The 23377-nt window shown below is 29.7% G+C and overlaps 1 protein-coding gene and 1 long non-coding RNA gene across 3 annotated transcripts in view; one reads left to right on the forward strand and one right to left on the reverse strand.

Moving 5' to 3' along the window:
* Positions 1-23377, reverse strand: part of LOC111046131 (proline dehydrogenase 1, mitochondrial) — an 81833-nt gene that overhangs the window by 28368 nt on the left and 30088 nt on the right. Inside the window, exons 2-3 of one of the 2 annotated variants that reach the window (XM_039442840.1) lie at positions 9215-9423; positions 4938-4987 (exon numbers count right to left, since the gene is read on the reverse strand). In XM_039442840.1, the coding sequence (XP_039298774.1) occupies positions 4938-4987; positions 9215-9423 (259 nt within the window). Of the gene's footprint in view, positions 1-587; positions 685-4937; positions 4988-9214; positions 9424-23377 lie in introns of those variants that run through there. The other variant, XM_039442842.1, reaches the window with a different exon arrangement.
* The window catches only part of LOC120354869, a 62843-nt gene continuing 53768 nt past the window's right edge, over positions 14303-23377 (forward strand). Inside the window, exon 1 of the long non-coding RNA XR_005573264.1 lies at positions 14303-14368. This is a non-coding gene — a long non-coding RNA (uncharacterized LOC120354869). The remainder of the gene's footprint in view (positions 14369-23377) is intronic.

A 23377-nucleotide genomic window follows, 5' to 3' on the forward strand; every position in this document is an offset into this window, starting at 1 on the left:
CAATTCTATGAAAAGTATAAGGTTCATAAATGATACTAATGGTAACCTTGGAAAAATGAAAATAAATCACAGAAGCATGATCTTATGATATAAAATCACACATTTTTAGAAAACTTTCGGATAGTAACTATTTATTAAATATCCAGTAATTTTGAGGCTTGAATCTATGATCTCAATATTCTAATTGTCACAATTCTATGAAAAGTATAAGGTTCATAAATGATACTAATGGTTACCTTGGAAAAATAAAAATAAATCATCGAAGCAAAAAATGTTTTCGCCAATTCAAGCAAAAGGATTTCAGCCCTCTTTTAGAATAGAATAAGAAGCTGAATAATGACTGATAACTCTCTAACATAATCAAATTACATGATTTTCAATGTACAACTAAAAATAACAAAATCTTATTCTTGAACATCTGAGAAATTTATCCAGAAATATCAAGAGATTGTGCATATATTTTTCAGGGATGAAGAGTTTATATAAGTGGATAAGTACGAGAACAATCTTACAAGATTACAAGGTAACAAATAGGCTGGGATTTCCATAGAAGTTGATATATAATCAAGTGATTTTGCAGGATTCACCTTAATACACTAGTAAAAGTTTTAGAGGCATCGAATTTAACAGAGGCATCTGAAGTTGCAGGGACTTTTATGTCGTAACTGGTCTTCTTCAGTGGTTGAAAACTAGAACACAAATTATTAGTCTTTGTTCCTGATAATCACAAAGATCTTGAAAATCTAGAATACATAATCACATAATGGTCTATTCCTGTAAGGGAAAAATTATTTGAACTCTTCCATATAAAACCTTAACTCGAGAGAACCGGTACAACATGTTATAAAATCATTACAAAATATCATATAAAATAAAAAATTCAAGCTTTAATTCAAGTTTTAATTCTTACTTTGATAAAATTCGTTTCCAAGCAAGTATCAACTACATAATAATGATGTTAAACCAATTTAAACTCATGATTAATTTGTAAGATAAAATTATAGAATTTAATTCACGAGTGTACGTATGAATCACTTGATTACTTCAAATCTTAAAGACAATAATCTGGAGATAAATCCTATAGTTATAAAAAATAACGACAGAATATTTCTTCCAAATAATCATTATTAATTGGGAATTAAAATTCAACAAGAATGTCAACGATATTCACATGAATAGATGAAACGTTTAATAGGTCACTTATACCATAGCCACCTCTAATACAAGGCCCCGGCCTACGATATTGCAACGTCGCAGTGTAGGCCTAAAATCTTATACATAATTAGTGAAAAAGATTTTAAAAAATACCAGCTGATCTTTTTCACCAATTATGGAAAATACGTTTCAGGTTCAGATAAAAACCAGTTTCAGATAAAGCCGTTTATCAGATTCTAGGCCTTTCGTTTCAGATAAAGCCGTTTATCAGATTCTAGGCCTTTCGTTTCAGATGAAGCCCTTTATCAGATTCTAGGCCTACACTGCGACGTTGCAATATCTAGGCCTACACTGCGACGTTGCAATATCGTAGGCCGGGCCTTGTGTTAGAGGTGTCTATGCTTAAACAGATTTCTTCTAGATAAAAAATGAGATATTGATTATCAAAGTTAACACTTCAGGAACCAAATGGAATCTATAAATTAATTCATTGAAAAAATGCATTCAGTGAGATCAATTTTCATCTAGAATTAGGCAAAAAACCATTCCACATGCTGTATTATTTACAAAGTTCAGAAGAAATTTAATGAGAGTACTTCAAGTTTTATAAGAATGAAAGTCAAATTTCCGAAAACTCATTCAAATAAATTGAGTTTATTTATCACTGTGGGATCTCTTCTAATTAATACTAAGTTCTAAATATATTTTCATGTATCATACAGTAGTAGAGTTGTCTTAGTAACATCTGGTTTAAATATGTTAAATGAAAGAACGAATACAGGCTTAGCCTAGTTTTTCCTCCAAAGTCATAATTGTATTATGATTATAGTGTTTTATATAATAAATGAATAAATGAAATGAAATGATAGTGAGGTATCATTTTGTAAACCTTGAATATTGTTATATTATTGAAAATGTATGAAAAAATAATATGTAATGTTCCTGAATTTATGAATAAACTCCTCTGGATGTGTCGTCCAACATCCACAGAAATTATTATTATTATTATTATTATTAAATACATTTGACTTTTTAAACAAACCTAATAATTTGATATGAAATTTATAAAATCCGGAAATAAAACCATTACAACGTATTATTCATTATTGAAATAAATACTTTTGGCTTTTTGAACGAACCTAGTCATTTGATATGAAATTTATAAAATCCGGAAATAAAACCATTACAACGTATGATCACAAGAGACCTGGAAAATGATCACATTAACAATATTATTGGTGATGCATAAAGATACACATACAATTAAAAATATTTAGCAGTTTTGGAGTTTAAAAGAGATTCAGAATAGAGAAAGATACCCTGTGATCTGATATTATAATTATAAAATTACGTTGTTCATCTTTGTATTCAAGAGCAGTGCAAAGTATTTTCAAAGTTTTCCACAAACACATACACAGTATCACAAAATAATGATGCATCAAATGCTGAAATCAACAAATGAGAATGTCATGAACATTAATATTGATCCATTAATTAAAAATGTAAATCAACTATTTTCAAAAATGCATTAGACATACACGTTAAATGAATTTCTTTGACTAGCAACATTAGACATTATGACAGATAGCATTATGAAACATTCATTTGTGGTAAATGTTAAGGCAAATGAAATTCACTTTATTTACAAGTACTACATTTTATAAAAAACAGAAATAATTTTAGGGATCTTAGAATTGTAAATACAAATTCAAGACTACATTTTAACTACAGTACTAGCAATCAATAGGGGAACATCAATCTACTTTCTAGAAGTCAGAAAAGTTTTCTGTACATTCAATAAAAATTGTAATCTTGAATGAAAGAGGTTCATTCAACAATTGATTAGAATAGATTGATCATCTTCAACCTTTGCAACCTTTACATACTCATACATAATTTTTGATGTAATTAAGATGTAGATGCTACAAAGTTTCCAAAAAAGAATGCTAACTTATAACTGAACTGATTAAGTGAATAAGGAAAACATCCTCTGAAACTTAGATTTATTCTAATCACTTCCTGAGGTTATTGATCCACTTTTCAGGTATTTTTTCAAGGCATACAGTCTAATGCGTATATTTGTTACAATCTGTCTACAAATAGAATGTTCAAGTCTGGATTTCGATTAACATTTCGATATACAACTTTGAGTTCTAACTTTTTGACTATCCTTCAGACTAACTCACGTTAAGACTGTGCAAAGGCTAAAAATAAACTTTCTACTCGTGATATTTTTCGATTTGTATATCATCAAGCTATCAAAATGAAAAAGTTTTCTCAGGAAAACATTTTTTTTTCGATCATTACTTTTTGAGATATGAGCGCCTGAAGTTTGAATTTTCGAGACAGAACATTTCAAATTCGGTAAGAGATTTGGAGGATGAATTCTTCATGGTATTGTTGATCTAGTAAAACAAAAATTTTCTGAAAATATCAATTTTTGAAAAAGTTATTCAATTTACCAAAAATAACTCAACTAAAATTTGATCTAGTAAAACAAAAATTTTCTGAAAATATCAATTTTTGAAAAAGTTATTCAATTTACCAAAAAGAACTCAACTAAAAGTTATTTTTAGTAAATTGAATAACTATCTTAAAAATTTATATTCTCAGAAAATTTTTGTTTAACTAGATCAACAATACCATGAAAAATCTATCCTCTAAATCTCATGGATTTATCTCTTACCGAATTTGAAATGTTCAGTCCCGAAAAATCAAACTTCAGGCGCTCATATCTCAAAAAGTAATGATAGAAAAAAAATGTTTTCCTGAGAAAACTTTTTCATTTGGATAGCTTGATGATATACAAATCGAAAAACTTTGAAAAATATCATGAGTAGAAAGTTTATTTTTAGCCTTTGCACAGCCTTAAATAATATCTATAACAAGTCTAGATGATAGTTTATATTTTTTTGAAGAATATCTTTAACAAGTTTAGATGATAGTCTATAATAATTTTATCTCAGAAACTGAATAAGCAAGAGAAAAATATTATCCTACAATTGAAGTAATTGATTTCTAATAAATCATAATATGGAACCATAATCCCTTACTCAAATAATGTCAAATCACACAATAATAATTATTTTAATATTAAAATATTATTCTATTATTTTTTGATAGTTTTCTTTAGGTTGTTTGGTTCTTCTGTGAAGCATACACTCGCTTTCCAGGTATAAGCCTATTAACCCTACTGTCCTGTACGACTATTTTTTCATTATAGTTTTATAATGAATGAAATAGTTTTATAACATTCAAGTTTTATGAAATCAATGTTATCCTAGTAACCTATAATCTCCTCAAAGATTATGATCCCTCTGAAACATGTTTTAATTTTTTTTCAATTTATTTATAAACTTAGATAATTAAATCAAACCCTGGATAGTGTTTAGGCATTTTGCATTAAAAAGTTTACGAATTACACTCAAAACGAGATGAAAAAAAGTGTTGTCATAGAGTTGTTCTTAGTGAAGCATGAGATGAAGTTTTAGTGTGTGAAACAGTAGCTACTTAAAAACATCCCAGTAGAGTATTAGAATTTTTGTAATGGAGAAAGTAATTAAATAATTATTTTATGACTTCAATCGCAATAGCCGTTCAAGGCCTACTGTTTTATGTACATGGAATAATTCAATTTACTGGAAAACTACAATGCATACAGATAATAAAATTGCGCATGCCATTTATAATATTATTAAAAATATAAAACTTTACTTGATTTTTTTCTTAGATTCATTTTTTCAATACTATATTTGATTTCATTTCAACGAGTTATTTATTACCTTCGCTTGTAGCATTGGGCGCTTCTTTTTGTGCCTCAGATACACTTCCCCTGAAAGCAAAAAAATTCAACATATTAGTTTATTTATAAAAACACTTCACTCACATGGGGATACTTTTTAACAAATTAATAAAAACAATATAAAAATCTTGTAGAACCCTTTATTTTTAAAAACTTTAAAATAGTTCAACGACTAGTTTCGACCCTAACTTAGGTCATTTTCAAGTTTCATACAGACATTTTCAAGTTGAAAATGACCTAAATTAAGGTCGAAACTAGTTGTTGAACTATTTTGAAGTTTTTTTTTTTTTAAAAAAGGATACCACAAGATTTTTTTATTGTTTTTATTAATTAGTTTATTTATCTATACATTGGTAGATACAATACCATTCTCAACTATAAGTTGATTGAAACTAATTTCAACAGAGAAATTCATATCTATTACAAATTTTTCCAATACACCATTGAATAAAATGATAATAGTTTTGATTAATAGTTGAAATATGTTTAGACTTATGCCTCAGTAAAGATTTTCATTATTTTTTGGTCCGTTTGGTAATGCATAAGAAGTTATTGATTGAATCCTTGTTCTACAAAACGGAAATGGATGTGTAGAGAAGAATGAATCCTGAAAAACTATTTTATTATCTGTCAGAGCAAAAAAAACCTTTTAAATAAAACTGAATGGAGAAATTCTAATTCATTACAACTTTTTCCCATACATCATTGAATAAAATAATATTAGTTCTGATTAATAATTGAAATGTGTTCGGACTTATGTCTCAGTAAAGATTTTAATATATTTTTGTTCGGTTTGGTATTGCATAAGAAGTTATTGATTAAATCTTTGTTCTGCAAAACGGAAATGGATGTGTAGAGAAGAATGAATCCTGAAAAACTATTTTATTATCTGTCAGAGCAAAAAAAAAAAACTTTTAAATAAGATTGAATGGATACTATGTACAAAAAAAATCCTCTCCACAACAAAGTCTTAACATAGTAAACAAGTAGATATTTGTAAAAACAAAAAATAACTGGAGTTGTATTTTGTATTTTCAAGAAAAAGAGGGTTTTGTTATGCTGTGAAATATTGAGTCCGTGATTGCGGCAAGCACGAGAAATGAAGTAACGTCTTCCTTTCCCTTCATCACGTTGTTTTCAATTTGCAAAGCAAATATGTCTTTAGAAGAGAAATGTCTTCAGAGAATATTCTTAATGTACTATTATTCGATATTTGGGACGCATGCAAGAATTGACTAATAATAATAATAATAATAATAATAATAATAATATAATAATAATAATAACAGTAATAATAATAATAATAATAATAATAATAATAGTAATAATAATAATAATAATAATAATAATATATAATAATAATAATAATGACAATAATAATTATATATATATAAAATAATGTCCGAAACATGTTGTGATAAAATAATTTATAATTTACTGAGATTTCTATTTCTATTTATATCAAATAGAAATTATCAAATACAGTAACAAGCTGTATCAATCAGTAATGAAACATGTTATTGTATCAATACAGTAACAATCTGGTTGCTTTTTAGAAGATTCGTTTTGAAATTGCAATAAGTAAGGTTGTGTTTTAATCTTATTATTATATGAATAAAGAATAATGAAGAATCTTATCAGAGATTATATTATGCATTAACGATTTGACGTCAACATTATTTATTAATATTTTTGATGGCAATAGAATATGCAGTGATGAATCCAAGTGAAGCTTATTCGTGACAACTGAAAATGTTTGATAGTATTAGGATAATGTCAGGTAAATAAGGCCAAGGTAAAACTAAAACGACTCAGTAATCAGCTATTAATTGTAGCAGCAGTAGCTAACTAGCATGCGCTGTATTTTAGGATGAGCAAATTGAAAATGATTACAAAAATACTGTAATTTTGTAGAAAATTTTGACAACTAAGAGGATTACATTGGATTGACGATTCAATTACAGAGAATTTTTTTTTTGTTGAAATATTTCTTTAAAATTTTCTAATTAAATAAAGGGGCAACAACCTCACTATTATGAACTGGATCCAATTAGAAACACAACGAAGGTAAACTGTAAATTACTCTTTTGATAAATAACTTTCAAGGTAGATAAATTACTTGAAAGATGAATATATTTATTTAATTTATGTAGCACATAATAGAGGACAATGATTATTTCATAAAGACTAAAAGACATAATAGAATTACTTCAAAAATGAATATCAATTCAATTACTGATAAGTGACTGAATGTTTTATGTAGCCTACAGTGTGTGAATGCATTAATTTTATTGATACATTGTACGTATTTTGTACTTTCATTTGTTATGTGACTTTGTCAATGCTCTTGAGCGGGACGACAGTAAATTATTCTTGATTCTTGAATTCAATTCGTTTATTTCTACTTGGCATAGCAATACATGTACATAATTATATTTGATATTTAACAAAATAAGAATTACATTTTTACAAAAACAGTACAAAGAACATATTGATTGAGTGGAATTCCCCCAGTAAGACTATGCGTCTGAGATTGGGGGACAGTTCCAGCAAGCAGTATTATATTTATTCATCTTTATGTAGCACAAAATAGAATACACTTTTGAGTTTTATAATAATCAAGGATAGGAATACATCACATATTGGACAACACTCATAAACTTTACATATTTCAAATATTTTTCAGCAACTTTGTCAATCGGTGAGGCATATGTTATAGACCTATGACATATGTTATTTATGTTACATATTTTATGATATATTTTGAAATGAATTGGACTAATATACAGAATTTAAAAAAATTTCTGCTCAAAATGAAATGTTTTATTGACAGAAATAAAAAAAATACATCTCAGAAATACCTAATGAAAGCAATACAAATTTGACAACATGGGAAAATACTATTACATAATAAAATGAAATGCAAATTGAGTAATTGCATCTCGAGGTACTAGACCTGTTTGAGATAGTAATATTGAAGTTTTTCAGTTTATCAGGTTGATAGTTTGACACCTATAAAAATTGATTACAAAACTAGCGCTAAAAAGTAGTTACTGAGGCCTTAAAATTTTATTTTTAATGCAATAATATTAAAACTATTGGTGATGAAAGGATTGCCAAATGTATATGGAGAGAAAGAATATAGTATATTACAATAGAAGAAGAAAAGGAAGGCCAAGGAATAGGTGGACAGATGATGTAGAGCAGGATTTGAGAACGCTTGGAGTTCGAAACTGGAAAAGGCAGGTAGTCGATCGGGAGAGATGGAGAGGCTTTGTGAGGGAGGCCAAGGGTTGTAGCGACCTGTAGAGCTAAGGAGTAACTAATATTAAAATTATTAAGCTTTCAAGTGTTTTTTTTCGGCTTTCTAACAACATTACCTACTAAATTCAAAATTGTTATCACTTGTTAATTATTCTCAAGGAGTATTCTCGGACCAGGAATGTGAAAAATGCGTCACATAGATACACATAACCTTTTGGACTTCATTAACCCTTCTACTACCAACGTTTTTCACATACACGAAATACCAAGTGGGGTAACTGGGTTACCCCAACAAGATATCTGTTTTATATAATTATTCTATATTTTTTCCATTAATTCATCTATGAAATGCATTACAAAAGCATTTAATATAATTAAAAATAAATGTCTTTTGTTGAAAAATATGTTTTCAATCAAAAACTGACAGGACAAAAAAATTGAGCATTCTATCATATAGATGTAGGGGAAATGTTGTCAAATAATTAAATTATGGCTATAGAGAAGCAATTTTTTCAAATTTAGATTTCAAGTGATCATTATGAATCAGGTTTGGCAAAAAAATGATAATTGAACATTAAATTTATATCATATGTATTCCGATAATGGATGGAATATACCAAAAAATTGCATGACATGGAATACCAAGCGGGGTAATAGAGTTATCCCAAGGATAAATCTGCTAATAATTGAAAAAATAAGAGGAATGAAATGATTTTATGAGAAAAAACAACTAGTGATATGTTTTTAACAAGTACTCAAGGTTTCAATGAAATACGTCAACATTATCTACAAAAAAATTGAGAAAATGTGGGTTGGGGTAGTCCAATTACCCCGCTTGGTAGTAGAAGGGTTAACATTAAAGTTTGAAAGAGGAATAGTATAAACTAAGTTTAAATTTCCTCTTTCAGATATATATTATTATGGATCATCGTATTGATAAATACGATTGATTGATAAATAGATTGATTGATAAATGTATCGCCAAAAACTTACTCATATTCTCGTTTCTCAGCTTCTTCTTGGCTAAGATCTTCCTCGACTGAGTAATCAAGGATGGGTTTCACACCGAAAGAGCGAAGCCTTTTAAGAGTCGGCACAATTTTGTACTGATCTTCACCAGCGACGAAATGGCCGTAGAAAGTTCCCTTCATCAGCAGGGTGAACATTTTTTCACCCAGGACAGCTTTCATCAGCTTCATAAGCTGTAAACAGAAACACTCATTATGAACAGTTCGAACAGACAGATAATTCAACCAAACATCGTGGAATTGAAATTGAAATTCTTTATTCTCCAAAAAAGATTAACAATACAATTATATTTGTATGTAAAAAATAAAAATACATTCCATTGGAGGCTCCTCTTATGGGCACATGCCTGTGAGAGAGGAGCGAGTTGTCTAGTAGCATCCAATATACATAATCTTAAATTTAACTATTCATAGCTATGAAAAATATGACTATAAATACAATATAAAAAAAATATTTAAGAAAGAATAGACTAGTGTAACAAATAAAACAAAACTCAATCTGGAGAGAGGTATTATTATGAATAAAAATAAAATAAATCAAATCAGGTAAACTAAAAACGAAGTGGGAAGCACGGTGAGATCCACGAACAAAATAAAATCGTAAAAAAGATACAATAATTGTTGAAAACCTGCTTTTTTGACCAAGGATCGAGAACACTCACATCCAACAAGCGTACTCATTCACCCATTAGTTACTCACCCTCAATGTTTAGGCAATGTACAATTATTATAATGTAAGCGCATAATTAAGTAGGGTTTACATTAGTCAAGTTTACTTGAACAAGTTCTTTTTAATGTTTGAGTTGACCTTCTCAGGCCTCCTCGGTGTACATATGAATTTCACTCTATCCAGTCCTAACCTCTCTCTCTCGAAATACAACTTTTCAAGAACTCTACAGCTGAACAGTGGCCACTGCTACCTGTATAGTTGTTGTTGAAGGAATATTGAAGGAAAGATTTTCAAAAAAATAAAGGTACCCTAATTTTAAGTTTTCTATACGTTTCAAGGTCCCCTGAGTCCAAAAACATGTTCCCTTTGTGATTGTGAGAATTTGGTATAGCTTATACCCCACAAGAAAAAAATCAGGAAGTCATACACGGACAAATTCGGTCATATTTCAAGTCAAGGAAAGTTACAATAATTCCTTTACTTGGGAAATTTACAATTATTTTACTTCCAAGGAAAGTACTGACTTTCCTTGATACTGTCTTGAATAAAGCATGCACTTCCAAGAATGTAAACATACTAGTTAGTGATCGTCATTTGGTTGTCACCTGTATCCAGGAATGGACGACATTTTCCTCTTACTGTTCCTGATAATACTTCATGGCTAGATTTTTTATAAATTTTTATCATGAAGTGATGAAAGTCGATTCTCCTTAATTTTGTGAGAATTATTTTAAAATTTCCCGTTATCCTATGTCGTTTTCCTTTATAGTTTTTTTCCCATTTCTTATCGTGAAGTGATGAAATTTAATTCTTCCCAATTTCGGGAGTATTATTTCAAAATTTCCCGTTCTCCTATGTCTCCCTTTAAAATAGAATGAGACATAACAATATTGGCTAACCATAATATTAAAATTTCCCGTTATCCTATGTCGTTTTACTTTATAGTTTTTTTCCTATTTCTTATCGTGAAGTGATGAAATTTAATTCTCCCCAATTTCGGGGGTATTATTTCAAAATTTCCCGTTCTCCTATGTCTCCCTTTAAAATAGAATGAGACATAACAATATTGGCTAACCATAATATAATAGTGATAGGTTTGCAACTTAAAGCTATTCATTTATTTATTTATTTTATTCACAATCACAAATCATAATTAAAATATGATTGGGAGAAGACAACAGGCATAGCCCAAAACTGTCTTCTCCCAAATTTTTACAAATAAAAGTCTCAAAAAAGGAGGTTAGATTTCACTTTTCACTTCAAAAAGTCCAATTTACACTTCAAAACTAATGACTAAACTAAAAATTTTAAATTTTGATATTTTAAAACTAATTAACAACAAAAATATTTCACTCAAAATGGAAATTTTTGAGTAATTTTACAAAATTTTGAGCCAGAAAAGAAACACAACTTCTATTCACTATTAGCACAGCTAAGTTAGTCTTCTCATGAAAGTTAGTCAAGGTTAAAATTGCTGCTATTTAGCACAAAGGGTTTAAATTAATTCGAAATCATGGACTGAAGATAATAATACTCGATTTATTCTTCAGGCGAACTGAATATATATAATGTATCTATAGTAGTATCCAATCAACTACAACCGTGTGATACTAAACTTTTATTTATCAACTCAATTGACTTGATCCTTCATCGTTATATTGTTGATCTCATGTTGTTATTGTACTCTTATTGAATGAGGAGGGAAGAAAGATTTTTTTAATGGCAAGTCTGCTAAGAAAAAAAGAGTAATGTACGTTGCGTGTTGTGTATTATTAAACCTAATAGGTGTATACGCCCATACAGCCGAATTTCTTCTTCAAGTTAGGCCTTCACAAGGAAACACATGATAATTCAAATACAACTGTAGTTGAAATGTGGAGACATGAATCTGGCTGGAGTATAATAGAATTACTGGTTAGAATATGTTGGATGAAACGTCAGAAATTGATCAGTTAAAATATATTTTTGTTTTTTATAGAGTTGTGTTTTTTCTGGCTCTAAATTTTGTCAAATTACACAAAAATGTTCCAATTAATGGTGATTTGAGTGTAATATTTTTGGTTTTTATTCTGTTTTTAACCGTCAAAATTTAAAATTCTTAGTTTTCGTTGTTTTTTAGTGAAAATGGACTAAATTTTAGGAAAGTGAAACCATAACCCTATTTCGGACATTTAAAATGTTATCTAAATTTAGGAGAGAAATAGTAGAAGGAGTATCCTTAGTTTTTCTCTCCCAATCAGTGCTACTTTGTAAAAATTACAAATAAATAAAATATGGAATATTGTGAAATTTCTCATTTTACAATAAGAATTTGTAGATATGGAAAACTCTAGAATAACTAGAAAAAAAACTAGAGTGGAAGAAAACTCGGTAAAAAAAGAAAAAATACAAGACACTCGCTATAATTATATTCAATTTTTCTGAACTAAATAAGCTTACTCCCTTTGGAAGGGTGACCGCTTGAGCCAACTCCTCTGAATATAATTCATGAGTTGTAAAATCGCTTCCCGGTGGTTCGGAACCCATCTAGAACTGTAGGTTCATTCGTCTCTCATTATCATCAGCTTTATTACCCACGCACAAGCCTAAAAGCTCATGTGAGCATCACCCTCAGCAAAAAAGATTAAGTTTTGAGCCTCCAAGTAAAACAAACAATCATGATGAATAGGCTACACTTTAATTTATAGGTGGTAAAATAATTTTACATCATTGTAAACTATGTTAATATTAAGACACTGAGCAGATGATGAGTTCTCAATAGAATAGGTTTTCATGATTATTCATAAATGAGTTTATCAGAGATTGACAATGGTGTAATGACCGAAACCGATCTTTCTAAGTACCAATAAATCTGTGTTTTTTTGACAATTTCCTAGTCTTTTTCATTAAATATGAATAATTACTACAATATCAACTTCTCAAATACAAAAAAGATTCATAAATGGGTTACACATACAAGATAAATGAACACGGATTGATATAACATTTGATTTAACGAAACCTTTATTTCGCAACCAAATCGTGAACATAACATTTAGATAATTCGATAATTAATTGGATAAACCATATTTCGCACAACCGAATTACAGAGATTTTTATTTCCCAAAATTGAGCAGTTAGCAAAGCAGCTGATTGAAATAAGTTTCTCTAAAGGTGCGTACAGATATACGCGCCGCGAACACGAGCAATTCACTTTTAATCAGCTGACTATATCTGTATTTTTACAGAAACGGTAAGATACAGATATAAAAAGCTTGGCATCAGCTGATTAAAAGTGAATTGCTCATGTTCGCGGCGCGTAAATCTGTACGCACCTTAACAGATCTTATTTAGATAATGAATTATTTACAGAGCTTCACAATCAAGTCATGAAAGATTGAATACTGGTAGAATACTGCCCATAGAGGAATTGCTCTTGGCAAAATGACATGCTTTCATATCGCTCAAAAAACAATACTGCAGACCTGTTGTAACCAGAAAGTATAGAATGTAATACTTTCTATAATCTTTGGTTGTAACCTGTACACATTGAAAGACTATGGCCCGGTTAAATTTTAACCGTGATTAATTCCACGAGAGCCAATCAGAGAAGACCTTTTTGATAAGACGGCTTCTCTGATTGGTTCTCGTGAAATTAATCACAATTAAAATTTAACCGGTTTTGTGCCGGTCTTTTTGATAAGACAGCTTCTCTGATTGGTTCTAGTGGAAATAATCACGATTAAAATTTAAACGGTTTTTGTGCAACCTGCACTTAACGCTTTAATGCTTTTTATACATAAATAGTGATGCTATATTGCGGTAGCCACACACCGAATATAAAAACTCCACTTTTTAGAGACATGTTTATTTTGATGTGCGCGATATAATGAACGCAGTTGAAGAGTTCAACAACTGAATAATACTCAAAAGAAGCTAAGCTTAATCAATCTGGCCAAACTAAAAAAAAATACATGTAATGAAATAAAAACACAAATATATCGTCAAATTCTAAAACCATGGTTTCGTGACCACATAGGTAACATTTTCAAGCTTGACAATATACATTTGTGTTTTTATTTCATTACGGCACGGTTCTACAACATTGACAGTGTCTCAGTCCAAAATCTATGTATATTAATTGGATACTCAATAGCAGTTAAGCTTCCCTGACTAAGAAAAAAATAGATAAATCTAGCAAATAGTAAGATGTATGTATGCCAGGTAAAAATTGGAAAAAATATGATCAAATTTTTGTTATCGATTTGTCAAGGCGTTGAGGGCGTACAGTAGTATACAGTTTGCGTATCAGAACGTATTATGAAACAGATAAATAGTGACCTCTGAGCCTTATCAAGGGGGAATTCAAGTCAGTCTTGAAAATTTCCATCATTCAGTGACTATCGATTGTATAGTGAACAGTGATTTGAATTCTAGTGACCGATGTGATTTGAACAACATTCTTCTCTGGTAATATTCATTCATTTCTTGTATTGGTAAAGTTCATAACAGGAGTGTTCAAAATCATAGAGAAATTAATTCTCAATTATATCGTACACATCTAAGAAAGGTCATTTATAAAGTTCTACAAAGTTTATTTACTAACTTTTATTTTTTCATTTTTATTTATTATAACTATTTTTTTTTACTTATTTTTATTTACTCAAAGTTTATTTACTCATTTATTTACAAAGTTCTACCAGCTTTGTCATTCAGCTTGGTTGCAATTCATTGACAATCAGAGAAATTATTATTATTAATTCCGACAAATAAATTAACCAATTATAACTAACTATAATTTGTTGATGGTTTTTGAAGATTTCGAAACTAGTTGTTTCATTAATAGCAAAGAGGATAAATCTATAGATTTGTAGTTCCTATTTTTCTATGAACTCTGATGGTTGAATCAATTGAATTTCTTAATAATCAATCTCACTTCAAATTGTGTTCAAGTTTAAAAATATTATTGCACAAATGGGAAATGTTTGATGGAATTATTATCTATTTGAAATGATGGAGTGATATGAAATATATTAGGTCTACTTGTAGAGAGGAGTCTTGGGCTGGAGCCTGTATTCAGCTATTATTATTATAATTATGTTTGTTTCTGTCCATAATGTCAACCACATTGGGTTGTCAACATAAATGCATTGGCTTGATTGGGTAGATTATGAATAGATAAATACAATAAATAAACATAAAAATCAAGGGAACATTGTAATAACATTCAATAATTTACCAATTCAACAATGACAGTAGAATGATTGGTTAATTAATTGCTGTTGGAAAACTATTTATTTATTCGAAACTGATACATTTCAACAATAAATGAAACCACACAGTCTGGGAAAATTCATTTTAGAATAAACCAACTAGATAAATAAATGTTTATTTCCCAAAAAAACTAAAACTACAACATCAATTACACAAAATATTAGATAAATTACAATATTACATACAATAGTTAGTTACAAAAAATTCTTATAATGTGTCCTCTACTTGTTTAGTTTTTTCTGTGTGGAAATTGACCTACTCCACTATGGCGTACCATGTTCTAGAGTAGGTTAGAAGATTACAAGTAATCCTCAAATTTTATAGAAAACAAGCAAAATTATTTAAAAAATATATGGACAGAATAAAATGTAAAAACATTAGATTTCGTATTGAAATTTTGTGAGGAAGGTTAATTGGTTTAGTAATTTTAAAAAATAGCTTATAAGTAGTACAACACATTTGCATTTTTATTTATCTGTACAGTTCAACTGCTCTAATTCCAAGGTCGAGAAATTAGTTTATAATTCGTACCAGTTATAATTGACTTGAAGAATGGATTGCAATTGAAAAGCACACTTGAAACAGGATTTATTATTGTTTGTATTCACAAGAGTGTCAATATTTATATGGTGTATATTCTTGAGTGTTTGGATTCTCACGAAATTCAAGAGACGGCACTTGAAATTGAGATTAACGACCTCTCAAGAGTGGGAGAGAGAGAGAGAGAGAGTGTGACAGTGATTTGTCAAGAACCAATTCACTATGCCATTACCCCCCTGTGGAGTCAATCCTTCAACATCCGTAACTATTGATGGCTTAATCCACGTGGACCCAATTTCCGATTTCTAATGATTGGATGAACACGATTCACTCAAAATAGCCTACTCGTGTCTTTTTCTTTTGCTGGATACCGCGTGCATAAGTATTCACTTGTGAGAGGGTCACATATATATTAAATAATCCGGCAAGTTGTTAATTTTGGCGCTAGTTGATCGTTATATAAGTCTAGTACTGAGCCAAGTACGAATTAGATTCAGCAATACGCCGTTCATATCAAAGAGAATGAAGTATGTCAAATTTATTTACTCTGCTTATTTCTAACCCATGTTATTTACTTTGCACCTTTATTCGAAACTTGCAATGAGATGAGAGCAACATATAAATTTCAAACTCTGCTCATAGAAAGAGGAAAATTAAAAAAAAAAACTTTAAAAGCAGTAGGACAGACAGGTTATGTAATTTTTCCTAGAATGAAAATACCATGCCGTGAAGCAATTAATGCATTCAGGGTTTCATTCTAAACCAGAAATTATAGGCTTACTTTGTAATTTTAAATTTTTGTGACTAACAAATCTACTATAAGGTGAGAGCAACATATAAATTTCCAACTCCGTTTAAAGAAAGAGGAAAATTATAAGATAACTGTAAAAACAATAGGACAGGTTATGTAATTTTTCTTAGAATGAAAATACGATGCCGTGAAGTAATTAGTGCAGCTATAACTATCATATGTATTTAGGGTTCCATTCTAAACCAGAAATTATAGGCTTACTTTGTAATTTTAAATTTTTGTGACTAACAAATCTACTTAAGGTGAGAGCAACATATAAATTTCCAACGCTGTTCATAGAAAGAGGAAAATCATAAGATAACTGTAAAAGCAGTAGGACAGACAGGTTATGTAATTTTTCCTAGAATGAAAATACCATGCCGTGAAGCAATTAATGCAGCTGTAACTATCATATGTATTTAGGGTTCCATTCTAAAGCAGAAATTATAGGTTCGTTTTTTAATTTTAATGTAAAAAATAACAAATCTACTATAAGTAGAACCCGATTAACAGATTAATATTAAAATTTGAGTGAAGTACAAAGCACTAGAAGAAAATATTTCTTCAAGAGCACTTCTCATCAGATTGATTCATTCCAATCTTCACTTTTGAGTACTCCTACAAAGTAAGCTCTTAATAATTTAATGAATTAGTTCTTCAACTTGGACCACAAATCACACAATTTTTTTATAGCATCTCATGAACCAATAGAATTGTTTGTATTTTTGTGAATGTGATGTGGTAGATTTCCATATTGAATGAAAACTACTTGAATTGTCAAAACCATTAATTTATTGAAAAAAATTGAGATGCTAGTTTCGGTTGTTGCACCATTGTCAGTCTCTAGTAAACTGAAAGCTTATACATTGAGCAGTAGAATATATATAATGTGGGTGAAGCTCTACGATTGGCCGAGACCAATGAAGGTTCAGCTCGACAGTCATTGGCCGAGACGAGACACGCCCAAGTATTCCAAATATATGTTCTGATGACCATATTTGGAATAATTTTGCATGCATTGTCTCATCCAATGACAGTAGAGTTCAGCCTTCATTGGTCAACAGCTGATGGCCAATCGTAAAGCTTCACACAAAAAATTGTCAAAACCACAGATTCTATTAAAAGAAGAAAGACCGGTTTCGGTTGTTACACCATTATCAATCTCTGGAAAACTTCACAAATACTAAATAATCTGCTGCTCATTTTTCAAGCTTTCTAGAGCTTATACACTGGAGATTGATAATGGTGAAACAAACTAGACTAGTATCTCAAATTGTTTTAATTCATCAGTGGTTTTGACAATATAAAGTCATTTCTATTTTTGTTTTTTTCTAGTATCTCAAATTGTTTTAATTCATCAGTGGTTTTGACAATATAAAGTCATTTCTATTTTTGTTTTTTTAATCTTTTTAAAGCTTAGATCATATTGTTGGCATAAAGATCAATCTAAATGTTCGTACAGAACAATGAGCAATTGACTTTGAATTTCATTACAGAAATAATAATAAAAATAAAGGGCTCATTGAGAAGTCATTGAACTACGATAATACTAATGCAGAATATAAGATATTATTAATATCACATTTTGAACAATTCATCTGAGTGTATCAATATTTTCTAATTTAGATTTGCATGAGCTCATCATTCTAGAAATATTGAAGGAAGACAAGCACTGTATTTTAGGTTGAAGTATGAAGCAGATTATATTGTTCTGCTCCTCTATGTTCAAGATTTCAGTTTACTTGAGATTGATCATTGTATAACAACAGAAACTAGTATCTCGAATTGATTCTATAAATTGGATGTTTTGACAAAATCAAGTCATTTTAATTCAACCAATAGAATGTACACAATACTTTTCCAAATTAATCTGGCGATTTTACTAATTTGATATTAAATGTGAAAATGAAGTTTAAAATTCAATAAATTTTAAAGTTCAAAATGAAGTTTAAAATTCAATAAATTTAAAGTTCAAAATGAAGTTTAAAATTCAATAAATTTAAAGTTCAAAATGAAGTTTAAAATTCAATAAATTTAAAGTTCAAAATGAAGTTTAAAAAATGTCAATTGTGAATTCTTTATTCTGGTATTCTTTATTGATTCATACAATAAGTACATCATCAAAATGAAAGGGAGAGAAAAAATAAGGTATTATATTAAATATCAATTACATAATATTATTAACAAAATATATGAATTCTTTATTCTTGTATTCTTATTGATTCATACAATAAGTACATCATCAAAATGATAGGGAGAGGAAAAATAAGGTATTATATTAAATATCAATTACATAATATTATTAACAAAATATATGAATTCTTTATTCTTGTATTATTTATTGATTCACACGATAAGTACATCATCAAAATGATAGGGAGAGAAAAAATAAGGTATTATATTAAATATCAATTACATAATATTATTAACAAAATATATGAATTCTTTATTCTTGTATTCTTTATTGATTCATACAATAAGTACATCATCAAAATGATAGGGAGGGAAAAAATAAGGTATTATAATGTTGTACTAAAGCAAATAAGATGTTATAGTAATCTAAGATTACAAAAAAATGAGCCTCTACGTCTTATTGGAGCTTTCGAATCAGTTTTCAATAAACCAACTATAGGTCAAATTTGTTTGTGGTCCAACAAAACAGCTTTTCCCAATTTGATAGAATATCCAACAAAAGACTATGCATGAAAATAGGATTCATACGAAAATGATGAAGCCCTAAAGCGTATTATTCCGAGCTTTCAGAAATAGTCTTTAGGAAGCTTTTGATTCGTTGACGATGAAAACATGTTGTCTACATTTTCCCGTCAAAGGGAAAATACGTCATTAGCTTTGTGCGTATGTCTTGTTTATATTATTTCCTAAAGTCAGTCCACGTTATAAAGGCAGTATTTGATACACAATGGTGTTGCTATCCTTGTCTATCATTAGACAAAGCAGATAGCGCTATCCTTTTTTAGCTCTGCAACGTTTCCAGATGATTTTTCAAGAATGTAGAAATAAAACTGACAAAATATTCCATATCAATCATGAAAATGTATTAATTAATCATTGATAAATTATTAAAAAAACACAAAATACAAGAACACCCTTTATTTAAAATATTTCAAAAGAACAAATAGTTTCGGCCTTCAGCCATTTTCAAGTTCAAAATTATTGAAAAATATATTTTATTGTAAGATAGAATATAATTGATTATTTTAAACAAGAATCACAAGTTTATATCACATCAGATATACCGGTATCTATGGAGGGAAGTGGCAAAGCAGAGAATCGGCAACGTTGTCCTATATTTCTCCATTTCCATTATAACGTGAACCTCACCATTGTTATTCTATTTTGAAAGTTTCAACAATCAAATCAATCAAAATCAAAATCAATTTATTTGCCATAAAATACATTACAATTATATGAATTGTCCTCTAAATACAATTTGACTTTGAAAATAATATTTCTGTAATAAAACACAAATGTCAATCAAATTAGTAAATAGAGAAAGCAAAATATCAAGCTTTTTTATCAATTCGAGGCTCGACTAGCATAAGTTAAGAACTTGTGCGCTAGCCGATATAAATTATGCAGATATTTGTAAGACAATAATATAATTACCAAATGAGCACATCTCGAAAATCTTCTCCTAAAGAGGATAATAAATTTATTTTATTGGTTGAGAAGGATTGGAATTGAATGGTTGGAAATAAACAGTTGATTAGAGACAATATTTTTATGTTTTACTTTTACTTTCAAGTGTCTGTGTTTTGTTTCAATGTGGAAATTAGTGAAGAATTGAAAAGTCGCACATAACCTTTACTTGGACAATTTATTTTATGAAATTGGGATGAAAAGAGTTTCTTTGTCCTTAAGTTGATTGTAAATTATAAATAAAGATGAAAGTATACATATACAGTTCAGTAGAATATACAATAAGGACTTGATCAAATAGATTCTCAGAGTCCTAAGCTCAGATTACTAAGAAAATAAGAAAATGATTCACGATTTTCAATAAGCGACTAATGTGTTGACAGATTTAAAATGAAAGTTGTTCATCAAATATTCATTATAATTATTTCTTCCCATAAAATTGGATGAGAATTTTCTAAACTCTATTTTCTATTTACGATAATTTTTTTTGAAATTTGAGTTCTATCAATCAATTCTGTTTGTGAATACTAATGCCTTGAGAATCCAAAGCTGGAATAACTCTTATCAACAAAACTTAGAATCGTTACTACAGTGAGGTCCACGTTATAATGGCAGTGAAGAAAGATGGGAGAAAAACGTTGCCAAGTCTCTCCATTTTGCCACTGACTGTACACAGCTGTTACTCAATTCATCCCATTAAATTTAATCTAATAATAATTATCATTTCCTTGATAAAATAATCAATTTAATGTCAAATTGATCAAGAAAATATATTTTTTCATGATTTGATTCAAAAATTTGCTTTCATGACTGAGATCAGATTTTTATTTTTATACAAACCTGAAATGGCGGCTAATTTAAAAAGCTGTGATCAATCTGAATTTCAAAACAACAGAAATTTAGTTATTTGGTAGGTATTCTATTCCAATTTCCTTTAAAAATAATAGAAATTCTATTTAAAAATGAGTAATTTCAATGGATTAATTCTGAAATAACTTTTCAATATTATTTATACTGGTACGAGTAGGTCTAACCTATTCGGGTAGGCTAACTTGAGCATGGTTGAAGTCTAGGACGGTTAGTTACTTTTCAACTTTTAAAATGTCATTACAGGTATTTTAATTTGTGTTTCTCATAAGGTAATGTTTAAAAATTATTTCATTGTTTGAAAATTATTTCATTGAAAAATACATTTTAAATCAATTATACGACTTGTGTACTCAAGTATTTTGATAGAATGATGAAAAAAATGGCGGCTGAGAATATGGTTTGTTCAGTTTTGTACAGTCACTGTCAAAAGTAAATATAAAATATTCTGGCAAATAGAAAACATTGCAAAGCGAGAGAGAGATAGTGCTATCTGTTTTGTTGTATGATAGAAAAGGACAGCAACAGTATTGTCAATAGTACACTGCCATCATAATGTGGACCTCACTATAGCTGACCAAGCATATTATAGTGACGTCCACGTTATAATGGCAGTGTTTGATTGGCAATGGTATTGCTATCCTTGTCATCATTCAACAAAGCGTATAGCGCTATCTCTTTCTCGCTTTGCTCTGTTGCCAGTTCGTCTATCAACAATGTAGAATTAACAATTAATTAACAAAATACTTCATCTTAATTTTGAAAATTCAGTATGAAATTATTGAAAAATATAATTCCTTCATTAATAAAATATAATTGATTATTTTAAATGAGAATGAACAGACAATAGACCTGTATCAGCTATTGTCTATAGAAGGCATTGACAAGATGAGGATCGGCAACATTGATCTCCTATCTTTCTCCACTGCCATTATAACGTGGACCTCACTATAGACACGCTATGGCAGTATTTGATTAACATTGGTGACAGGGCATATAGCGCTATCCTTTTCTAGCTCCGCAACATTGCCACGATCGTGTTTCAACAATGTTGAAATGTAAATTAACAAAATATTGAATCTCAATTATGAAAATTTATTATTAGGTCATTAAAAAATACATTTTCTAGACGATTAAAATATAACTGACTAGCCGTCAGGCTCGCTTCGCTCGCCATATCCGTCTAGCCAGGGGGCTCCGCCCCCTGGACCCCCGACTGGATCGTCCGAGAATAATATCAGCGGGCTCGCTTCGCTCGCCTGCATTTTTCATTTGAGCATGCTTCATTCCATCAGAAAGTACTGAGAAAACGCAGAAAAGCTGAGAAAAACGTTGTGCGTATCTTTGACGTTATTTTAAATTCCTTCTAATACAACATTATTATACTCCAGCTGAGCTTCTGTATTAAATTTGAACATTTTCTGATCATTTGTTCTCGATAAAGCTGAGAAAGCGCAAAAAAAAACTCTGGAAAAACGCAGATTTTGGGCGTATCTTTGACGTCATTGCAAATTCCTTTTAACAACATTATTACTTCCTAGCTGAGCTTCTATACTAAATTTGAACATTTTCTGTTCATTTGTTCTCGATAAACCTGAGAAAACGCAGATTTTGGGCGTATTTTTGGAAATTTTTCTAAATCCGTTCTTAGTGCGCCTCTAAAGGGCCAACTGAACGAACATACCTACCAAATTTGAACAGTTTTGGTCTGGTAGATTTTTAGTTCTGCGAGTGAGTGAGTGAGTGAGTCAGTCAGTGAGTGCCATTTCGCTTTTATATACAGTAGAACCTCTGTATAACGAAGTCAATTATCCCGAGAAAAAAATCGCTGTAGAGAGGTATTCGTTATAGAGAGGTTGTTCTGTCAAGAAAACTGGCATGATCTTATGGATCTTATAATATATCACGGGCAGTTATTAAATGAATATGGTACATAAAACATCGAGAACGTAGATAGTGACATTTTGTGAAATGTCACACATTTTACAAAATTGAAATGTATGACAAAAGCAAATGATGGGAGGATGGGGAAATCCAGCATTTCCGTTCCTTCATTCATAAATGGCGAGTTCTAACAAATGAAATGTGTGACAGAAGCAAGGATGAGAAAGTCCAGTCGTTTACCTGCCTGCTCTACGAATGAATTCTTGGAATTCTAAATTTCCAGTCACTTGCATTCAATTTCCGACATGTGTTTCAACCTGTATTGACTGTCAACCACTCTATCTTCTTCCTACCTGAATTGCCATTATTTTTAGTCTATTGACCTTTATGCTGAAACTGAACAATTCCTTGAAAATGACTGTCTGGTTCCTATACACGCTACATTTTGTATGTTGAAGTGAAGA

The sequence above is a fragment of the Nilaparvata lugens genome, chromosome X (genome assembly GCF_014356525.2).
Source record: "Nilaparvata lugens isolate BPH chromosome X, ASM1435652v1, whole genome shotgun sequence".
NCBI classification, from domain to species: domain Eukaryota; kingdom Metazoa; phylum Arthropoda; class Insecta; order Hemiptera; family Delphacidae; genus Nilaparvata; species Nilaparvata lugens.